The sequence below is a fragment of the Vidua chalybeata genome, chromosome 7, assembly GCF_026979565.1.
Source record: "Vidua chalybeata isolate OUT-0048 chromosome 7, bVidCha1 merged haplotype, whole genome shotgun sequence".
In the NCBI taxonomy this organism is placed as follows: domain Eukaryota; kingdom Metazoa; phylum Chordata; class Aves; order Passeriformes; family Viduidae; genus Vidua; species Vidua chalybeata.
In genome coordinates, this window is record NC_071536.1 from 34145961 (window position 1) to 34170077 (window position 24117).

The 24117-nt window shown below is 34.7% G+C and overlaps 1 protein-coding gene across 1 annotated transcript in view; it reads right to left on the reverse strand.

Annotated features, from left to right (window-relative positions):
• LRP1B (LDL receptor related protein 1B) overlaps positions 1–24117 on the reverse strand; it is a 632825-nt gene that overhangs the window by 135710 nt on the left and 472998 nt on the right. The window contains exons 33-41 of the mRNA XM_053947419.1: positions 20011–20151; positions 19161–19286; positions 17915–18046; positions 13955–14089; positions 13019–13148; positions 10530–10656; positions 10224–10375; positions 9812–9936; positions 6371–6742 (exon numbers count right to left, since the gene is read on the reverse strand). Of these exons, the coding sequence (XP_053803394.1) occupies positions 6371–6742; positions 9812–9936; positions 10224–10375; positions 10530–10656; positions 13019–13148; positions 13955–14089; positions 17915–18046; positions 19161–19286; positions 20011–20151 (1440 nt within the window). The remainder of the gene's footprint in view (positions 1–6370; positions 6743–9811; positions 9937–10223; positions 10376–10529; positions 10657–13018; positions 13149–13954; positions 14090–17914; positions 18047–19160; positions 19287–20010; positions 20152–24117) is intronic.

Genomic DNA, 24117 nt, shown 5'->3' on the forward strand with positions numbered 1-24117 from the left:
GAGAATATAATTTAGTTTCATAGTATATGTAAAGTTTGCTAAAATTATACCAAAAATGAGCAAATATCTGTACCATTTTTCTCTGTCCTTAAAAAATAAACCCATGCTATAGGCTATCCCATGTAAAAGATTTTTAAATGCAATAAGACAAATCGAACAAAGGCTTTGGGTTCTTCAAGGTAACAAGTAGCTCAAGTCCAAGACACCACAAACATCTCCATGGATGTGACCTTACTACTCCTTCACACTGCCTGAGACAATATTGGAAAGAATGAACATTTGTTGGGAATGGTATAAAGAAACATAAGACCATTCTAAAAGCAGAAAAATCCCTCACTCTTTTTGTTGTTTCTTGTTTGTTTGTTTGTGGAAAGTGTAATACTGAAATCTCATATCTAGCAAAACATTTGGTGTCTGCCAAAACAAATCAACAGATTTTTATGACTAAATCTATAGCTATCTCCAATTATTTTTTTCCAGACAATGGATATAGCCCTTCCACAAATGTTCCCTGATTATTTACCGAGGAAAACCACAAGAGAGATGTAAACCTGCAATACTCTGTGCTCTGTTATCTGAGATATAGCTTACTCCTTTACTAAATTTAGGGATTATCATAGGGTCAGCAGGAATAATGTAGCAAAGGACTAATGATACATCAAAAACTTAAGAAAATAGAGGGAACTCAACAATTTAGGAAGCCAATAGTATTTTATATAACTGGAACCCTCCCAAGATGTTTCAACAAATTATTACTAGTTAGCAAGTGCTATGATATCACAACTTCAATGTAGTTAAACATATCCATATAAAAGAAGGTTTAAAAGAAGAAAGAGATCTGGAATGGAAAGCTAACACAAAGATGGAAGTGTTTTACTAGATTATTAAAAATCTCAACAATTTTCATAGAAGAAATGTTTTCCTACTTACAGGAGCTTACATTCTAAAAAGACCCCAAAACTCTTCACCCTTACCACCTTCAGAACAATATCACAACTATCCTAATAAGCTTTCTAATAAATATGTATAATCACACACTTTTATTGTTGCTGTTGAAAAAGAGCTATTTGAGGCTTTAATGACAGAATAGCCTAGTAAAGCCTCATGATCTAATAATATTTGCTAGATCACATTACCCTTTAGAAAAAAAAAACCAATAAAATTAAAGGGATGTTCCTCTGTAGCTTTTTCCTGACAATTCACCAAAGTTTTACATGTTATGCAACTAAATCACATCTGCTGATAGAAAAAAATAGCAAATGTGTACATCAATATAAATTTAAGGGCAATGCTTAAAGTTGAATTAGTCACAAACATTGTTAATTCTTCATGAACAATCTCAAGTGCAATAGGCAGGAACTGTTTAAATGCAATAGGCATTACTTTCCTCAGTAATGAGAAATGCTCAGGACATACCAAACTAAAAGATCAGTGTGAGTCAGCTCCCACCATTAATATATTTCAGAGTTTCATACCAGGAACACCTAAACTAAGCATGAAAAGTGGAGGAATACACATTTCTAAAATAAAATTCAAAAATATTTAATATAAAATTAGTAAACTTTATCTACCTATAACAACAACCATGGATTTTACCCAATGGTCTTAGTCTAGTGGGAGATATCCCTGCCCTGGCAGGGTCTTGGAAGAGGATGATCTTAAAGGTCCCTTCCAGCTTGTCTGATTCTCTAATATGCAGCAACATACAAAAAAAAATATATTGACAAACCAGACGCATTTTTTTCTCTAACAATGTTTGCATTGTATTAATAAATGTTATTTTTTACTATTTAAATATCCTAGATTTAACAACAGCCTCTCACTTTCCCTCCTTTAAAAAGTGAAAAATCGCTGGACCTTGAGTCCAACACACACAGTTACCATTAATCCCATTCATTTATGAAATGAAAAACAGGAATATTCAAGTATTTATTTTTAACAGATTAAAAAGTTCTTTCCTGGAGAAGAAAGCTCAAAACTAAAGGGATCTCATACAATGTACAAAATGTAATGCTCTGTAAGAGAAATGGGAACATAAATGCCTTTTTGACAGTTAAATTGGACCCATTTAGTTGGGAAGAATAGCAGCACACATTGGAACATCTTTAAAAGATTCAGACTGTAAAAAGGCTTAAAATAAATCACAGGACCTGACACTTTACGTTAGCAGTGAAAAGATTTTTGCGTTCCTTGGGCATGAGCGCCTCAGGTTCAAAACAGGAGAGTTTTTTTCACAAAACATTTCCTTTTTGTGCTGTGAAAGACACTACACTGGCAAAATGTCTCAGTGCCATTGTTTACACAGGCAGGAGAAAAAACAGCTCACTGAGTGTATGTCATCTTAATACTTTTCCCTCTTTCTCATTTGATTTTTTTGCTTTTCCTTGCCTCCACCTTTTTTTCTGTAATTTTAACTTGTTTGTTGGTCTTCTGTCTACTGTTGTACCCCTGTATAAACCTACTGGAACACTGCACTGCTTTTCTGAAGGTATACTGAGGCAGGCTTTGGTTAGTGAATATATTACTTCAAACTTCTCCTTGTGATAAATAAATAAATTTAAAAAAAACACTAATAGACTAGAAACTGAAACATTAACTTCTAAAAAGGCTTCTTTGTATAAACATAAGCTTTGAAATAACATAGATCAGCCAAAAGAAAATTATTTGTGGGAAACCAGAGGCAAGAACAAGGTTCTTGCTTTTAAAAAGTGGGAATAAGAAAGGTTAACCTGATAAAGTTACTCAGGAAAAAAAAAAAAAAAAAAAAGAAAAACAAAAAAGAAAAACAAAGATAAAGCCACTGCTGATTGACCCAATGAGGTTAGAAATATGAAAGAATCTCCTCAAAAAAAACCCTACATTGCACCAATAATGCAATTGTTAGGGCATGGCACTGTGCACATCCTGGACTGGTTTATTGTTGTTGTTGTCATTGTTTCTTCCTGCTGAAGACGGGACCCCACCAGGTACAGGAATCTTTGTGAGTTTTGAATCTGTTTTTAGTGAACCGGAACAAGTTAGATAAAGTTGTTTATACGCTGTAAATCTACGTTCCCTGAGCCAAAAACCTGTTAGTTAATGGGTTGTTTATGAGTTGCAAATCTGTTCAGTGAGGTGAAAATTTGTCAGATAATGGCTTGTTTATGAATTCTAAATCAATATTCAGTGAGTCGGAACTCTGTTAGATAATAGCTTGTGTATGGGTTGTAAATCTGTTTTCAGTGAACTGGAAACATGTTAGATAATGGGTTGTTTCTGGGTAGTAAATCTGTTCTCAGTGAGCTAAAAACATGTTAGATAATGGGTTGCTCGTGAGTTGTAAATCTGTTTTTAGTGAACTGGAAACCTGTTTTACAAAGATCTCTACGAGTCTTAAGCGTTTTTAGAGTGCAGAAAAGTTCACGGATCTATTAGATTTGAGTGGCAGCTCTGATTTCAGGGAGGGAGAAATCCATCTGAAATCTCATCCTTTATGAGCAGATTTACATTCAGGGAATGCAAAATCTGGGACAACAGTGTCTTGGATATATCATACCCTATTTTCTCTATTAAAGTCAATTACTGACTAAAGGTTTGCACTATTTGTAGTCTTCAACTTAATGAAGCAGAAAAAGAGTGCAGAAGTGATATAACCACACTAGGTATTTCCAATGGGGTTTTGAATCTCTTTCTAATAAAGGAAGACTTCCTACAGATGCATTCCAGTAAATTCAGAGGAAAAAATAGCAAAATTACTGTCAAATATGTTATTTTTCAATCCTGAAATGAAAAAAATATTACTAAAATCTCTCAGCAGGATTCCATTTAATAATTTCTAGATCAGAGATTCTTAACGTGGAAATACGACAATTTTAGAATTTTTCATCTTCCAGTGAATGGAATTACTGGTGTCAACCAATCCTACCACTGCTCTTCTCCTTATAGGTGGAGGTTGAACAAATATCTCCACTATATCAAGCAGCTTCATGAACTGTCTGCTGTTTACAGTGAGAGAAAAATCACGCGCAGACTGTGGGATAGAAGGCTACAAAAATACCAGCTGAAAAAGAATGACTCAGACTGAAGAGGTTTAAAACACATGAAAGAGAGCAATAAACATATTCATGTATGTTATATCCCTTCTCACTTAGAAAGAAGCATTTCTACAGAAGTATTTCTACAAAAATGCCATAGTTCACGTGTACATCCCAAGCATGTACAGTGAAGGCTTTTACAAGGATACAAAATTTCATCTGACATTCAATTATTCAGAGAGCTGACTCTGCTAATGAAAAATGAAATCTGGCATATTAAGCTACAAGTAGAAACACTTCCTAACAATTTCTTAAAACTATAATTCCCAGCTGTACTTTATGGAATGTCTTTAGCTCTTGTAGAGCAACCTATTATGAAGTAATGAGGAATACTTTATTGTTCTTTTAAAAACCAATTTCTATCTGCATTAGTGCTTCACCAGTATTTATTTCTCCTCTTTGTCTGTTCTAAATGTTGAAAATTCCAGCGACTTTTCATATAATACATTTAATCTCTTCTTATAAAACAAGAGTTTAAATTGTGCTTCCATGTCATCACTGCACATTTCTGTCTCTCACGCAGCTAGGCTCAACTCTGAACCCCTTGGTGCTTTTCTGGGAGTAATGGGAACATCCTGACAACATTGCTTAGTTTATCTTTAACATATCACAATACAGATGTCATAAATTCCTCTAAGATATCCACACATAGGAAATAAATGGAAAAAAAACCTAAACACCTTGAATCATATATCATCACAGAATGGTTTGTGTTGGAAGAGACCTTAAAAGATCATCTGCTTCTGCCCCCTGCCAAGGGCAGAGGCACCTTCCAGTATCCCAGGCTGCTCCAAGCCCCCTCCAGCCTGGCCTTGGACGCTTCCAGGGATGGGGCAGCCACAGCTTCTCTGACCACCATGTGCCAGGGGTTACTACTCTCATAATAAAGAATTTCTTCCTTGTATCTCATCTAAATCTGCCCTCTTTCAATTTAAAAACATTTAAAATGCTTTTCCATGCATTAGTGCCAACTGTCTTCATAACCACAAATGACTCCACAGAACTTCAGTGCAGAGGTAGAACATACGACAACTATCCAATGTCACTTGTGGAATAATATTTTGTCAGTTTGCAGCTGTTTAACTTTTTATTTTCTAAAATATATTCCCATTAACATGCAACAGCAAAAGGTGATGCATCAAACAAACATCCATTTTTCCTCATCACTCTTTGGTCCTGTTATTGAATTGACCCAAGAAAATAGCTAAATTTAGGCAACATAGCATAAATAGAAATTCATATGAGATTTATCCACATCTTAAGGAACAAATCTACATAGCACACAGGACATTTTGGAAAACAATTACTGAAATTGCAGCCTTCAAAAAAAGACAGTACTGAAAAAAAGACAAGAGAACAAACAAATAAATTATCTTCATCTGTTAAGTGACTACAAATGAATGTGGTTTGTTGCATATCTTAGAAAAAACTAAGTAGAACAGAAATGAAAAAGAGCAGAAGTGTTTACAATTAACACTTTTGTTATGTATATTTATGATATTTAGCATTAAGGATGTATTCCTTATGTATTCATATTCAGATTTTCCTCAAATTCAGATTTTCCCATGACAAACCTGGTACCTTCCTACATACACCTCATATTACAGTTGTGTCAGACTTGGCTAATAAACATTTTGTTGCCAGATATTGAGATTTTATTGAGACCTCAGATGTAAAATATGGTTTGTCTAATCCTGAAGACTTTGGTGAAGATGCTGGCAGAAATTTCTTGATGATAGTGCTGAGCTTCAAGTCTCAAAGGCTAGAAAGGCTAGATTGGAATTTGCCTCTGATTATCAATGAGCACAAATCCCCTTCTTGGGCTGCACTTCAAGAAGGGTGAATCAACTGAACACGCTGACCAAGGTCTTAATATTTTATACTGGGAAATGGCTACAACAGAGACTTCACCCTCGCTAACTAGAAAAAGAAACAACCAAATAGTGTAATTTCCAAGCAATGCACAGTGAGGTTTTGTTTCAACAGTAAAGCTCCTAAAATCACAGTAATATAAATTAAGCATTGCCACCATCACTTCTGTTTTCTAGTAAAATGCTTCACATCTCATAAGCCCATTTTAAAACAAATTATTTTGAAGTGGTTAATGTTTAAATATATTTTACAGGGATAAAATATAAGAATTAATTATGGTAAAATTTCATTGACTTTTTTACTCTATAAAGCCAAGTGATCACCAACTTTTCACTCAATAAAGTTTATTGAAATAAAACAGGCATATTGGGAAATATGTTTTTTTTTGTTTTGTTTTGTTGTTTTTGTTTTTGTTTTTTACTTACTTTCAATTAGCACTTTTCTGCCTGCCCAGTTGTCTTTAATAACTTGGATGTTTCCATAGTGGGCATCACTGAAGAATATGCGATTGGTGCCCCTTCCCTTCAGGCTGTAGTCGAAGGCCAGCGCTATCACATTTTTGAAGTACTCTGGGTTTTCGTAGGGCCTCACTGGAGAATTCAGGTTGGTTTCATCTGAAAGGTGGATGCTTTTTAATATTGTCCTTCCTGAGTAGAGCAGGTAACCCTCGTGCCTGAGGCAGCTGATCCCATCCTCTGCCAGGTACCCGTGAGCGCAGGCACAAGTTCTCCGTGCGTTGCCGCGGTAAAGGCAGAGCTGGTGGCACCCGCCGTTGTTCTTGGCACAGACGTTGGTACCTGGGAAAAAGCATAATACATCCTATCTGTTATAAATAAAAATATACTTAGTTAACTTAAATAGAAATGAATTTTTATGTGTTCTGGGAACTCTCCTCTTAAAAAATTATTTGGGCTATGTTCACGAGGAAAACAAAAGGCCAAAAGAGTAAATAATGCAATTTTAACCACACCAAAACATAATTTTAAAGAATACAATTAATGAGCAAATACAATTATGAGGAAATACTGTTAATGTCCTTTTCAATTCACAACAGCACATATTTTATGAATGGAAAAAGATGGATTATTCCTCCAAAACCAGCTGAAAACTTAGAAAATGTTTCAAGTCCTTTGAGCTTTAATTTTTTTTAAAACACCTGTTACTGGCAAAAAGTCAAATTTAGCTACCACCAGAATACAGTACTGCTTTAAGGTATTTTCTAAATATGCATGTATTGACTGGTAAAAAACTGCGTGAATCCAGTTCCCTGTTTTTTAATGAAGATTTTTCCCAGCATTTTGTTCTAATTTAATTCAAAACCTGACTTCAAAAACTTACTCCCTGACAATTGCACACCATTAAGGAATCACTGTCAAATTAGTAAGCACACTTGTTGCAAGTATTATTTAAAATAACAATAATCATCAATAATTGGGAACTATTTGTCTTTCTTTTTTATTTTGGACTATCTATGAACTATTATTATAGTTAGTTGAGATAATTCAGTTTCTGTTTCTGACAGCCCTTTCCACCTAACTATTCAGCTTTTTTAGTATAGTAATTCTCCCATTTCTGAAAATTTTCTGCATAATGAAGGTGAATAAAACATTTTAATAGAATGTTTTGAGGTTCAAAACTGCAATTGTTGGGAAGATGTAGTATCTGAAAGTACTGTTGATTGAATTCTTTAACTGATACATTTCAAGCTGAAAATCCTTTTAAGAAAAAATCATGGCAAATGAGAGATAACATGTTCTTTTTAAAGTGGAAATATTTAATTTTGTTCTCCTAGGAAAAATTCCATGAGCTAGTCCTCTGGAGTTATGTAAAACATGTGGAGATTCAGCAATACACATTTTTACATTCCGTTTTCTTAAAAGGTACTTTAAAAATTTTATTAGGCTAGAAAAGTTAATATCTGTTTGGAAGGATGAGAGGTTGAGAAGAAAAAATGAAAATATATGAAACAGATCCTCAAGCTTCTGAAATCTCTTGGAAAACTTCAATGCTTCCATGGTTTGTCAGCTGTAAGCATCTTTAAAAATGGCCAATTCTGAAGCCAGGGTAGTCAGGGCATGTCCTTGCACACCTGTAAAATTGCACTGAAGGGTGGGAATCTTTGCAAGTCCCACTGCAGGACGGATTCATCAGAAAGGGTAAAACAGGTGTTTGAAAAAAAAGCATCAATCACAATCAGCACAGCTCGTCAGGGTGTTTGGGTTTTTTTGTTTGGTTGATTTTTTTTGTTTGAGGGTTGTTTTAATAGCAAAATTCAGGAAACTAATTACGTTGGGTTTTTTAAACACTTAACTACTTCTAGTCCAATGAACTTAAAAATATATATATATATATATATAATAGTGTGAGAGAGAAAAACATTCCAAAAACATTTTTCACCTGTTTTTTCCCTTTTGTCCTTCTGGCTCACTGACATCCCCTCCCAATGACATTAACCATTTGTACCCTAGTAAAATTTGAAAAATGTATTAAAAAATCATTCAGGTATGTTTTTAAAACTAACATCAGTAGATTTTTAGCCTCAGTAACCATTTCTCCTGTTCCTTATGTGATCAAGTCTATAAATCCATCAATCAAAATTACACATAAAGAAGCATTGTTTTATCCCACTGTTCTATTTTCCTCATTCTATAATATAAAGGCCTTCCAAGCCAGCAGACATTAACAATTTCTAGCCTAGTTAAAAGAAATGGATTTTGGTGTGCATTTATTTTTATCCACAAAATATGATGCTCTGAAATTGCATGCAGAAATTATTAGTAAGATTATTATGCATATATGTTTGCAAATTATTTTTTCTCAAAAATAATTAATTTTTTAAAGAGTTTTATTAATTCATAAATATGTTTCCTTTCAAAACGTAGATTTATTTAACATGTCATATTTAAGGCAGTTATTTGGAGAGATTGATGTAGAAGAAACATAATCCTTGGATATATAATGCTGCGATTAAAGAAAATTTTGAGTTCTACCAACATTAGAAATATATTTGTATTAAAAACTTTATATATAATCATCTTAACATTATTTTTTTTTCTCTCTTTTTGAGTAAATTTCTAGAAAATTTTGTCTGGATTACCTGGTAGCAGTTTTTTTCTGAGGAAATCATCATCATTTTCGGTAGATAACTAACCAATTTTCCTCAGTAAAGCAAGTTTTTCAAGGTCTTGTCAAAACCAGAATTTTAGAAGTAAAAAGACAGTTAAATAGCAAGATTATTCTTAGTCAGGTAGTGGAGAATAAAGTTTAACTAACAGTACCATAAATCACAGCGAGTTTATAATAACTTTTGTCTCTTGAGTTTGCTAAACTAATTGAATATAAAGGAAATCTGAGTATTTACAAGGTCTCTTTCTACAGAAGGAACCAAAAAAAATAAAAAAAGAAAAAGCAAGACTCAAACCCAAGTAATGTCAGCAAAAAAATATTGAGACACAGAGGATGGGAATTTCTAATATGAAAAAATTCTAGTTTGCTTTCCAATAGAAATCTGAAACTCCTGAAATTACTGCTCTGTAAAGCACAGGTCAAGGTCTCTCAATCCTAAGAGTTCAAAGTTTCTCAATGCTAAGACTCTCTTTTAAGAAAAACAAAACAAAAACCATCAAACCTGGAGTGATAGGAAGTGTTTTGGTTTTAGGTTTTCTCCTTGAAACACTGAAGAATTTTAGTAGGATTTGTACTATATGTTTTCTTTAGTACATTAACTTTAGTTTAAAAAAAAAGTACTTCAAGAGTAAAAAGTGGTGATAAAATAATTGATTACTTATTTTTTGGTATGCTTTAATATACAGAAAAAGTAGCAGGTGATATTAAAACAATCAATAGCATCCTTAAGAACAGCCAACCTTTCTCTCGTGCTCTATTAAAGACTTTCACTTCCTTCAGGTTTATTCCAAGGCCAGTCCTCATGGTCACAGCATCCGTGGCCTCATTCTTGTGGCCTCTTCTAATAGAGCCATTTGCATGTGCTCTGCCAAAAAAGTTGAAGATGTCTCATCAACAATCCTCAACTAATTCACACCAAACAAATGACTGAAGAGCAGTGGAGAGTTCACTTAACAGGGGATGGAGAAGCCTGTTCTTATCTACGGCACTGAGGCACTTTTCATCTTTCAGAACTCCCTCTCCTTGGAAACTGCGCGGGATTCCGCGATCCCGCCTGCGACCTTGCTAAGGAACGGCTAATCCTACAAAGGTGAGGCACCTGGCACCGAAACAACGTTTTGAGATTTAAAATACTTATGAAAAATAAATTACCTGTCAGACCAGTAGATGTAAGCTCCGAACACAGCAACTGAAAACATATCCACATTGCTCCCTGACAGCACAATCTCCCGACTCCCTCCACTCTCAAGGTCAATTCTTTCTATCTTGTCGGTACGAGCATCACACCAATACAATTTATTTTCCTAAAGATTAATTTCAAAGGAAACGTCAACAGGCTTGTCCAAGCATTTAATTAAGAGTTATTAAGATTACATCAAGGTGGAACACCAGTTGGCTTTAATGAAACATAACAAATACTGCATGTTTTAAGGTATGCTGGAAGACAGAGGAACCAACCTCATAATCGATGGAAATCCCATTAGGCCATGCAATCCCCAGGCTCACAAGGACGACCTTCTCAGAGCCATCCAAGTGTGCTCTGCCTATGCAAGGGCTCTGTCCCCACTCTGTCCAAAATAAATACCTAGAAGGTTGTAGAAATCACCAATTAAAATTGCAAACAAAATGCACTATTACCATTAAATGGATACCAAGAAAAAATATGGCGCTCGTGTCTCTAAATAATCTTAAGAAGTTAAACATATCATAATACTTGTTAATTGGACACTTTGTTAAGATATTGTTTACAAATGATATACATGAAGAAATTCTTAAAACTGTATTCCATGAGTCCATATGCAATTCTATTCCTTAAAGAATTCAGCTTTTTGCTTGGGGAAAAAAAAAAAAAAAAAGTTAAAAAAATAAATTCTAGAACAGAGGCTCTTGCATCTAATCGCTAACAAATGCTGGGATAATACAAGGAATACCTAATTTAAAAATGGTTTAGATATGAAGTAGTGAGAAACACTGCAAGAAATGGTAGAGAAATGGGACTTTATTTGAGAAGAAAATATCTTTCAAATTCTGCCAAATGCTTCATGGGAAAAATCTGAATCTTATCTAATCTCATGTTTCTGTATATTCACTGCCACAGTTGCATCATCAATTTGGGACAAGATGCTTTGTCAAACTTCTACCTTGATAAACTTCTCAGGCTGTTGCTTCAGGTATAACAAAATGAGGCCAAAAAATCTACACAGAGCACTTCCTTTATGAACAGTAACCTTAAAGACTACAAAATCTTCTGGGCACTACTGAACAGTTCTCCCCTGTGTCTGGTGACATCTTTACACCAGTCTGTGGTTAAGCAGCTGTATTTGACTAGATGACTACAGAAATGTCAAATAATGAGGGATAATAATGTGATAAGGGTGAAAAAAATATGAATCCTATAATTTCCTCATCAGGTTCAGCTTCTGAAGCAACCCACTTTGGCTCTCATTGTAGAGCTTCCTGGCTTCAGGAAAAATGAATCTGTTCTCATAGCTCTTGATATAAGAAATAATACCATTTATACCAATGATAAAATACATGCAGATTAGGAAACAGAACTGCAAACATGAGTTAAATTAAAAATGGAATGCCAAAATAGGCAGTATTAATCAGCTGAATTTTAACAATCACTACATAAGTTTAATGCAATTTTATCCCGATCATTAACAGCACCTCTAAACAGAACTGAAATTGCTTTCAAGCATCTGGTCAGAGGTCAGAGAGTTATTTGAGACTTTCTTCCTTAATATAGGATATGAACTAAATGTTGACCAAAGGAAAGCAGACATTATATACTCAAACATTCCTTAAACCAGCCCATAATTAGCAGATTAAATGAATCTAAAATCCTCCAAAGAAAATCATAAACAGCTGCCAAAAATATTATATGAATAAATATACCTGATGGGAGACAAAGACAACCTTTTGTAGGGCTACATGTTCCTCACTTTTTCCTCAGTGACAATAAATAATGTCACCAACCAGCTGAATGCTGCCTGCTTCCCATCTTGGCATAACTGGCAGATTCAACGAGCTCTAATAACTGCTATTTTCTTCTCTATTCTTACAGCTGTCAACTCCAGCTTCCAGACAAATGCAGAATGCGAAGTCAGGGCAAGGGGAGGGAAGAACACCTTTGAAAGTTTTACCTCAGAAAGGGGAAGAGATTTAACAATAATGCAAAGGGCAAAAAGACCTTAATCTTTGCACAGAAAAGCAGCCCTGTACTTCCCTAGCAAAACGCTGTGCTTCTCCTGCAGTAACTGAGCAGAGACATCTCAAGTTATCACAATATAATAAAACAAATTAGGATTTCCTTCCTTTGTAGAAAATACACTGTTCTACCAGACATGTAAAACAGTAGTCTGTGCTCCTCTAATTCTCCTTAAGTATCCTGAACAACCCCCATGCCATGGGCAGGGACACCTTCCCCAGGCCAGGTTACTCAGAGCCTCGTCCAGCCTGGCCTGGAACAACTCCAGGGAAGGGGATTCTACAAGGAGTTCTGGAGGTGGAAGGGGATGGATGGTACAATCCCTATTTCTGTCAATGCTGCAGGGTAGTCCTTGCCCTCAAAAATCATCTGGGTGAACACAGATGTCGCTCTTGCCAGCTGTTACTCTCCAATCAACAACCTTAATCTCACGTGACTTTCAGCTACCCTGGTCACTCTCCCTGGTTGTTGCACAGGGATGTTACACGATCCTGGAGTTTCTAACTACCAAGGATTACACTGCTCTGTGATTTCATCATGAAGTCCCTCATCAGCTGATGTGGCTTCCTTGGATTTGCTGGGCATTTCAGATCGAGGCATGCTTCCAAGCAACGCCTAAACTTCAGGTGAAATGGTTTCCTTAGAAAACAAAAACGGTTTTGCAGAGAACTTACAGAACGTTATGAATACAGAGAGCAGGGCAAAAGCTCTGTGTACATTAGGAATAACATGTTACCCTTTCTCTGGGTGTACCGCGATAGAGCGTGGCTGGTCCAGCCCCTGGGAGATCACCACGTAGCGGAACGAGCCGTTCAGCCGCGCCACCTCGATCAGGTTGAAGCCATGGTCTGTCCAGTATATGTTACCTGGAAAAAATACCCTGAAGTCACTGCAGGAAGGAGAGGCTACTTGAAAAGTGTTTCAGTCAGAACCAGAAACTAACTGCTATATTTTCATTTGCATAGGTGTTATATTTGTCATTTATAGTCCTAGGCAGCCTTTTTATAGCATAAACCGGTATTGAAACTGTTCATCTACGAAGTACCATCCTATATATATATATATTACTGTATTATATTGTATTGTATTATATGTAATTTCCAGACATTTACAATACTAGAAATTAGAGCTGAAAGGAATCAAAGTTATTTAACCTTGGACTGAAGAGGCAAGCCTGTACTCTAAGAAATGATGACAGGTGTTTCAGTAAGGTAGAAAAATCAGAGAAAGGCTTCATAAAATCAAGCCTGCTCTCCTGGAGTCAGTGGCTGGCCTTGTGAAAGCTAGCATTTTGCAAGTTCCCATGTGAAAGAAATTCTGTTGTGAGCAATTTGTTAGTATAACAATCTATTCCTGGGTAAAAAACAGCTTGCACCTGTACAAACTGTTTTTGCACCCCTAGATAGAAAAATGGAAACTATCTTTCACAAACAATTTCCCTGCAGGCATACACTGAGAGTTTGAGTGACCACTCAATACAGAATAACGACTTGTTACTAACCAATAAAACTGGCAAGAAAACTACTAACCAATTGGAGTCCCACACGAGGTCTGTAAAACTGTATAGAAAGGAGTTATGTGAATAAAGAGGCCTTTTTCTACCATGAAGAAAATGGAGTCCCGTGTGATTTATTCCCCATGCAGACCCATCCTGGAGCAGGCTCTGACCCACCTGCTATCCAGTCCACTGCAATGCCTTCAACTCGCCCCAGACCATTTGTGACAATGTCTTCTTTCCAGGTTTGGTCTCGCTTAGCTCTGCTGATCTTGTTGAAACCCATGTCTGTCCAATAGATTGTATCATTTCCTATAAAACACGTGCCAATGACTCTCAGGTTAATTCACTTCAGTCCGAGTTTCTCCATTAGCAACTGTAAATATTGCCACTTAATGCTTTAACATGTATTAAGCATCAAAATTATCAGCTTTAATTCTTCATTCCTTTGCCTTTTCTTCAATTTTGTTTAAAATAATTCTATCAGAATTCTAGGTTGTTTAGCACATATAGCACAATAGGGCTATGACAGGAAGCTACTGCCTCTGTTAAAAATCACAATAAATTATGTTTTCCCTAATGGAATAAATGCCTCAAAAACATACTATTTTGTTTGTCACCATTCCAAAACATTTAGGAGTCTGAAAAGCTACAGTGTAAAACTGCTTATACAGTCTTTTCCTTCAGTAATCAGCCACATTGAATTTTAACAGTGAAAGGAAAAAAATAACTAGGGAAATAAAAAATGACATTTGAGAGTGATATGCTGACAAAAGAATAAAAAAATATTCCATCCACAAGTCAGTTTTTATTTTAAATATCCTGACAAGCTTCCACTATTAGTCTTTTTGTTTGGTGTTTCAAGACATCTCAGCTGTCTTTCCAGCCTTTCTGCTGCAGTGATTGTCCATAAAGTGGAAAAAAGGGACAACTTGACCATTTAAACTCAAAAAAACAGATGGAGAACTTGATGTGGCCCAAGCACAGACACAAACTTCCCTCTGTGGCACAAAATAACCTCAAGAGGTGGGGCGAACAAAGTGAGAACGTCCCTTGAGCAGAATTGTCTCTATTTTCACTGATAGGGTTCTGTAAATAAGCTGCAACCAACATCCTGCTTGCAAAGTAATGAGCTGATGACCTCCTGAGTGAGATGTTTTGCAGAGAGATATTAAATAATGTTTCTTCCTTCATTATTTTTTTCATACTTTGTACATCTGTTTTTAATTCCATAATATTGTGTGTATTTATAGAATCTATATTTCCATATACAGCATAAAAATGTTACCTATATAAATAGATATAAATATTTCATACCTACATATATATACATGTATCTATATATATATGTATGTGTGTGTGAATATTTGTATAGATTGATAGATTTATTTATAAAATAAGGTAATTATTTGTGACCAAACAATATTGGTATGCTCAAGAATCTTACCCCACCACCAATTAAACAAATGACAATTCTGACTTCAAGTACTGACTTCAAAACAAATATGAGAGCCATGCATTTTGCTACTTATTTGCTAATTAGAATTTAGTTAGAGTATCAAAACACAGGGAGAAAAAAGGTGTATGCATCTTCTAGAGTGCTCATCTCCGCAAAAATTGTCATTAGACTTTTAATTGTGGTATGCTATTCTACTAGCATATGTAAATACATTTTATATATTTTGCATACCTAAGTTACTGAGATAACAACAAAATCTGGGAATCCTTCTCAATTAAGAGTGAAATGAAAGCACCACTCACTAAATGGAAAACAAAAAAACCAATATGAAATCTGAAACTACCTCCACTTGCTTTCTGAGTCATATTTGATATATGTAGGGTTTAGAAATGAATTTATACAATTGAATGTAAGGTACCAAAATGAGAAAACCAGATGTTTTTGAAGCTGAAATGTAGTTGAAACCTTTTTATAACACTATATCCCCTTGTGATAGAGTGCACACCATTTACATTTATCTTTGCAATGCATTTGTCACTGCCAATTCTAGTCATGTTCCCTGAGCTGTGACTTCATCAAGCCAAGTTGGAGAATCTCACTTAATTTCATCCAGCCTCAAATTTCATTTTTCCAAAAAGTCAAAAATCTCATTCTTCCAAAATATTAATTTGATACTTATTAGCTAAATCCGCATAAACTTCTCTAAAGCTAGCATATCTTACGACTATGATAAAAAAATTCTCAAACCAAAAAACATGAGATACAAAATAGCCAATAAAACCAATAAAAGTCAATAAAATATTGTTACTTTAAATTGAAAAGGCCAAATTTTAGTCTTCAGTGTTAGATGTAAGAATTTTGTAAAGTTTTCCATAATTTAAATTAAAAAAAAAATCTCTAGAAAACCTGATTGCATTGCCTTAGTAGTCTCTGTGATGAATATGTGTGGTCACTTCTCTCTTTTTCTGTCTTTTTATTTTTCTCTCTTTTTCTTTCTTGTCACCAAATGACACAAGCAAAAACGACGCACCACAGCCTTGGTCACGATGAAGAGACTAATTTATTTTTTCTGACTCCAATCTTTTATAGTTCTCAAAAGATGCCAGTGGATTGGAGGGTGAACGTGCCACCTCTCCAACGACACTGGACAAACTACCTGTACATCAAATTTCTCCGCCTCTATGAAAGAATGCAAAACAATAGGTTATTTACAGAAAGTTGTGTGAGAAAGTTCTCTACAAGAATGTAAACTCAGAAGGCTTTAGAAAACTCTTGATAACTAGGGCGACACTTTCTCTCTTTTTCTCTCTTTCTCTTTAATCTGTTCTTTCCAGGAACAGATTAAATCACTGTTACAGAGTCTTTCCCATCTCAGCTGTGTGCTCAAAGGCACTGGCTTTTTATGTCTCTGGAGACTATAACTGAACTATATCCATGATGTGAGAAATGCTCTGAACATCAGCTGCTACTGGTTTGAAAGCAAAATATGCAATTATGAGGGTGCTGTAAAATGTTGAGAGAGCCTGAAATTTTGCTAGGCAGAGATGCAAGAGCATCACTGAAGAAGGAGGTCAAAAAAAGTGAGGATCTAATGAATTTAACTTCCAACCTGATAAAAAATGTTTAGTGATATTTGTGTGATGAAGTAGTCCAACAAAGTCAACATAAATAGGTCTGATTTCAATACCAAGGCTATTAACATACAATTTAAAAATTAGGATCTCTCAATGCTGAATTCCCAGGCAGAATTTATGTCAAAATAAAAAACAGCAGAGTATGACAAAATAATTGTATGTTGCAAGAAGGTAATGTCTGTATTTATATAACATAGGTAACTTAAGATTTTATTTCTAGACTGACAGTTTGTAAACTTGATGGGTAACAAAATGAGTCTCGAAGGAAGGCTGATGGGTTCAAAATACAGAGACAGGATATTTTTCAGGTCACTACTTGGTCACAGATTATTTATTTTCCAAAAACTAATCAAAACTTGGTAACGTGTTTGAAGCTATCCAACCACCACTGGGCGAGGTATCCAATCAGTTTTAGAATCTGGTCTGCAATTTTTTCCCAGCTTTTTTCACATGTGTGCAAAGCTGAAACCTCCTAATTTCATAGGAAGTTTGTGAGGCTGTGTAAATTAAAAGCTATTTTTGTATATACAGTGGAATGGTATGTAGTGCACTCCAGGTGGAAATGCCTGCTCTTCAGGCAGTCAGAGCTTCTTCCAGAAGGAAGAGACACATCCAGACTTGGCTTGAGCCCTGCAGGAACGTGGCTGAGCTGGGCTGGACAGGGAGAAAACCATCCCACTCTGCTGTCAAAGCCACCTCTAGGTACAGCACCATCCAGGACTACGAAAATTCCATGGAAAAAATGTCATAGCAGGAACAAGCCTTTTTACACTTTCTCTAAAACCACCAGTTTCCTACTCAAGTTCTCAGCAATGACTCCACCAAAAGAGAGCAGCTGCTGCTGCCAGAACAATTGGCATGTGCACAATATTTCCTATGCACTGTAAATATTAAAGGTAGAGCTTAACTCTCTAACATGATGCATTTCCAATTCATTTAAACACAGCTGTAACTTAGAAGGTTTGAGAACAAGGGGTTATTTCATTTATGAGAAGAATTTTCAATTTTAACCATACGTACAACAAATTATAACATCATATTTACCTGCATGGAAGTCTATGCCCACAGCAAATGAAGCCCCAGATATAGGCATTAAAGCATCCATTTTATCATTTGGATCAAGAGGAATTCCTCTAATTCCCTCATGAACAGAGTACATGAGAAATGATTCAATACCTAAGGGAAAGATAAGGCAGTCAATGAGAGCAAAGTGGAAACTTTCCAAATAACCAAGATGAGAGGAGCTAACATACATCAGACATCATTTTCCACAAGTTTTCCAGAGTGACAACTTTAGCTCTTTGAAAAGATATCCGTAAGTCATTACAGTGCATTTCTAACTAAATTACAAATGTGGTCCTATCAAGAGAAGGGAATCACAGTCCATGTCAAACACCACCTTATAATCAGATAATTAGCAGAAATTAAAATTAAAATTTAAGAAAAAAATTGGTTCGAATTATGAGAAATTTAAGAATATTTTCAGTGCACACCTGTGATTTCTGAACATATTCAGCAAGAGACAATTTTAAAGAACTTGTGGAAAACATGAAAGTAAATTGTCTTTTGAGGTACAAGTTTCATCTTACTTCAGTTATGCACATTTCCTTTGCAGAGAGAGAGAATTACATAGTTTTAGTGATGTATTTTAAGTGTCTACTTTTCTGTTAGATTAATCAAATTCCAAATGCACCTATTTCTGTTAAGTAGGAATAAATTATACTGTGTAGTCTTCTTCTTACACAATAATTCTCATTAATTACTTAGTCCTAATTAATAGTTATAAATAACATTGAATTTATAAAACTATAAGACACCTTGACCATAAGGTTGTTTTTCATTATTCAGGCAAAGAGTAAGACTTTGGCTGTGAGCTATGTTCTGACTTCTGCCAACTTAAAAAAGAAAAAAAAATAAGGAAAAAAATAGATTTTATTTTATATAAAGAGCAGGATGAGATACCCAACCATTCAGATACTTGTAACCTGCAACTTAAAGATAAGTTATATGATCTTGAATATGAATGATGTTTCATTTGGTCTGCTTTTCTGTCCACATTAAAAAAAAAAAAAATAATCAGTTACCACAGAGATGTATTTATTCAAATAATTTAATGAAATGCTAAATTTAATTATGTCCTAAACACAACAGACATTTCTCTGTTACTGCTTCAATCAAGCGTATTAAGTATAGTTATTGAACTAAAAATGACTAAAGTAAGTTTATTTACTTATTGCAATGTTCCCCTGGAACTCAAGCTGGTTAAAATAAATGCTGAAAGCCATTTTACCTTTGCAGGCCATGCGGTTTTTTTGGAGGTTGTAGCCTACAGTGCACACACAAGTTCTCGTGGTTTCTGATGTTGGCAAACAAAGCTGGGAGCATCCCCCATTGTTTAACTGACAGGAATTGCTGCCTATGGCATGATAGGAGAAGAGACAAGAGAAACCAAAACTTGAGCAATGCAACCCTGGTTAAAAACTAAGTGTTGTCAATATATTAGTATTATTTCCTTTTTTTTTTTTCAGATAACCTATTCGAAAAATTGAGATATGCATAAAATATTTCATCAATTCATAGACCTTTCCATGCTTCACTCATGCATATTCATGTGGAATTTCAACCCCACATTTCCCCTCAGAATATAAATAATTCTGTTTTCTGAAAAATCGGCCAATTTTAAAGTAAAAGCATATGAAAAACCTGAACATTCTATGTTGTGTTAATGATGAAATCTCACTGACATTAGCGTATCCTAATCTAGACCATGAACAAATCATAGGTTATATCCTATTCATTCATCAAATATTATATTAGCCTTGTTATGAACAAGCCATTTTTAGTATATTTAAGACATAGTCCAAAGTGATCTCACAAATCCATGCTCCTAACTGCCTAATCATTACAATATTTAAGTAATAGATGAAGATATTTTAATAAGTTTTATAATAGACATTATACACAGTAAACTAAACACATCTCAGAAATTTGAAGCTTCATGAAGAAAAATTTAAATTCACTAAGATAGTCAAGGAATTAACTGATTACAAGTTATTATTTTCTTCACATTGGGAGAACCACATGAGAAAAGATACTGTGCACTCTAAAATTTGGTTAAACATCCTTCAAATGTGATTTACCTTGCTGTGCTGCTTTATCATACACTTTCATATGAACAACACCTGCAGTTTTGTTTCGCAGGACAGTTGGGTTTCTTCCATCTTTTTTATTACAGGTGCCAATCTGAGCCAAGTTCTGGTCTGCCCACCAAAGCTTTTTATCTGTAAAATTTAGTTTCAGAAATTAGGAGGATCACTATCAAACTGTATGTGGATGAGACCTAAGGTGGGAAAAAGCTTTTGAGGTTAATTCTGAGGTCAGTTTTAAGGGAAATAGCCTAAAGAGGTTATAGAGAAAATCTGAAGGAATTGTGTTATTAAGATTCTGCAGACATGAAAGCAGTTTTCACCAGTTTTACTTTTGCTGAGACAACTGCTGATTTAAGGCTACCTGCATAGAAAAATGCCTCATTTTTCATATATATGTGAAAACTCTAGTGTTACCCTAGGGAAGAAATTCATTTTCACAAGCAAACAAAATTGCTTGAAATATTAAACTAAGTCTTTTATTAAAAAAAGTTACAATCCATTACTAAGAAAGCCTGAAAAAATTGAAAAGCAGGCACTGCCTCCCAAAGTTTCAGAATTACACTTTTAACAGCTTTGATTTCAAGCTCAAACTTCAGTGAACTAATGGCTGAAGACTCTATCCAATCTTCTGATTATCCCTGTCATGAGTCCTCACTCCTTGAGCCCACACAGATGAATGATGAGATGGGCTCAGGGTTCTTCATCTCAGCCAGAAAAGATAATTACTGTAGAGGAACCAAAATAAACCCTTCAACTGAAAACCTTTAAACTTCAGGAACACTGCATTCCCAACAAATGTTTATCAACTTCAATTTGAGTTAATTCTCTTTTCAGTTAAAAGAATTTTTGCCTATCCTGCAGTTTTAATATTTAAGTAACAAATTTATAGAGCCACACAGTTGAGTGATTTGTGATAGAAAGTGCAGATCTAAAAAATAATTTCCACTGTGGTAACTGTAAAAAATTACAGCACAAAATAAAATATCCAGGAAAAACCCAAAACACACTCTCCACAAGTATATGATAAGACCAGAATCTGTGGAATGAAAAATATTTTAAATATCAAGATTTGGAGACACAAATGGAACTCTCTATTTAAATTTGGATAAGATTTAAAGAAATCCTATAATTTTATGCATTGACTAGTCAGTCTAAAATTGACTGATTCAAAACATCATTATGCAATAATGATCAATTAACAGCAGCTTGCATCTAAAGACACTTTTATCAGGAAATCCTTAGAACAAGAAGTGCCTGTGCTCAATTTTGATTATGTCAATTATAAAAAAAAGGCACATGAAAGCTAAAAATGGGAAGGTGACTGTGTGCTATAATCCATATATGAAATATTGGGAATTGGAGTTGGTTTTTTTCCTTAGATAATGACCCACAATCCTAAAGGTTAGGTGAATTTTTTCAATGAAATATTTGTATGTGAGGAAGAGTTTTTATTCTTCACATCCTCTATGTGACCACAAATCAGAAAAGGCCATTAAATAATTTTGGTTAATTTAATTAGATTAACCAAATTAAATGATTCTGTGTGATACACAGGTGTTCTGTGCATAGTAACATGAACTTACTGTTTTACATATCCAAACCCATTTACAAATAAATGAGTTGTTTTGTAAGACCGGGGTACAGGAAGAAAGCAAATTACATATGGTTTTGGTGTTTTCATCCTTTAGTTCAAGTAATCAAATGGTTTAACAATTTCTTTAATATTTTGTGCAAAATCTCAACTTTGGCTCCGATTTCAACAACCTCCCAAACCTGTCTTTGGCTTACCTGCCTGTCTCCTTAGGAAAACTCCAAATAACCAACTTGTTTTACCAAGACATGAACACATGGCACGTACTTAACCAAGAAGTTTAATTACCAGTGATAATCTACACCACAAATATTTTCATTTCTCCCTTTTGGTAATAAGTCCAGAGCCAAACCCACTTTTACACGAGCAGCTGAATGTTCCACCAGGTACCTCTTTTGTTTTCTGAGCTACTCAACGAGACCACATCTGCTTCCATGCACAGTTTAGAGTGTCTAAACAATTTCCATCAGTGGTGTCAGACACCTGAGATCCTGGAGTTGTTCTCTGGTGACAAAAGTAACACTTCATAAACTCATTACTAATCCTAATGTACTCGATTGTGACTGTAGAGGTTGAGGAGTTTCCTACATCCCCTACACCAATATAAAGGACAAATCACAACAATTCACAAGTGAAGTATCACAATACTCTTCAAAATGATTCTTTTACCTTCTGCTTTTGTTCTTGATAACGTGAAACCTGGATAAACCTTTCAATAAAAGTGTAACTTACAAAATCTAACTGAACTAGTATTTATTCTTCTCTCACGTGGAATGGCACACTATGATTTTTGGAAGGAGACAAATATATAGTTAGGAGGATTTAAATGAGGAAGGTCATACAAATCCTGACCTAGTATAGTTAAAAATAAAGGTAAAAACACAATAAAATCAAAAAACCCACTAATCTAAAAATCAAAATGCCTGAACAAAACAACACACAAATTCTGAAGTACAGACACATTGAGGTCAAACCTCTTATGACTACCTGGCCAAAAACTTGCCAGTTATGCCCTAAAACCTAAGAAATAAATGTTTCAATTCTTCAGAAACTGCTAGGTGACCAACAAACACCACTGCAGTTACAAAAAAAAAAAAAAAACAACAAAAAACAAAAAACAACAACAACAAAAAAAAAAAAAAACCAAAAAAAACCAAAACAAAAAAAACCAACAAAAACAATTACACATCTATTTTTGACCATAATTCTAAATTAAATTTGGACTATTTGTCTCTGCATTACTGATATTCTGTCAGTAGATAACTCATCTATGATGTCTAGTATTCAGGGTTAATTATTTCTATATTAATTTCAAAATATAGTAGATGATTTTACAAAAAAAAAAACACTTCAGCGTAAAGACAACTTGCTTTCACACACTAGGGAAGAAAAAATGCTGTTTTGGACATTTAAACATCAAACTGAAGTGATTTATTTGCTTGATTATGCTAACAAGAATGTTGCTTGATCGCTAATTACAATCTTGTAGCTGAAACAGGGTTATAATATAAATTAAAATTGTTGTACTTTTCCATTCTGTTAGGTAATTAGCATTAAGCTCTGCAACATATTGGGAAACAGCAACTTCAAATGCCAAAAATTGCTACCCTAGGTCTGTGGACAGTCCTTTGGAGACTTCAAGTAGTAAAGTAGTACTCTGAATGCAAATTTTGATGGGCCATTAGTTTTCATTAATGGTGGTTTGAGTATTTATGGAAGACAACTATGTACTGCACTTAGAACCGGGCAAATTGCCTAGATATATTTCATGTATTAATGCTAACGTAATGAATGGTGTTATGGCAATTAGGAGACTGATGACTTGGAAAATTAAGGTGTATGTGTTTGAAGTCCCCTGATCTGAGCAACCCCTTTCACTTTGCAAACAGATCCAGCAAAGTCACAGCATCTGAGCTACTAAGAAAGCATTCTGGTGTTTTTTCTAGTTTTGAAACTTTATTTAGGATGAAACAAAAATCAAATAACCAGTATATCATCTAATGCCTGATGAAAGTAAACAGGAGCATGAATATATTTTGGTAATATTAGCCTACATTTTCTGTCTAAATGAAATACTATAATTGTTACTTTCTGTTTTGATGGCTTGATAATACAACTTGATGGCTATATTTATATACAGTTTTTGTTCAAAAGACATTCTTCTAATATCTGCATGCCCATTGAAAAGCTATTATGTATATTTGATTTTGTTGTATTGCTGATTGAATTTTTTTTATTATGAACTTGAACAGAAATAGCACTTACACATAAAATCATTCACTATGTGGAGTTAGTCTATTTTATACTAAAAAAGACCAAATGCACAACAAATTATATCCTCATTATACAATCTACATTATATTCCTATTTTGTAGAGACATGAGCTGAATTTTGTGGTTTTGTGTAAATTGTATTTCTGTGAGGACCTGATACAAAATCCAACCAAATGCCTCCACCAAAACTGCTGACAGAAGCCTTCAGCATGCCTTTCTTCTCAGCTACAGACT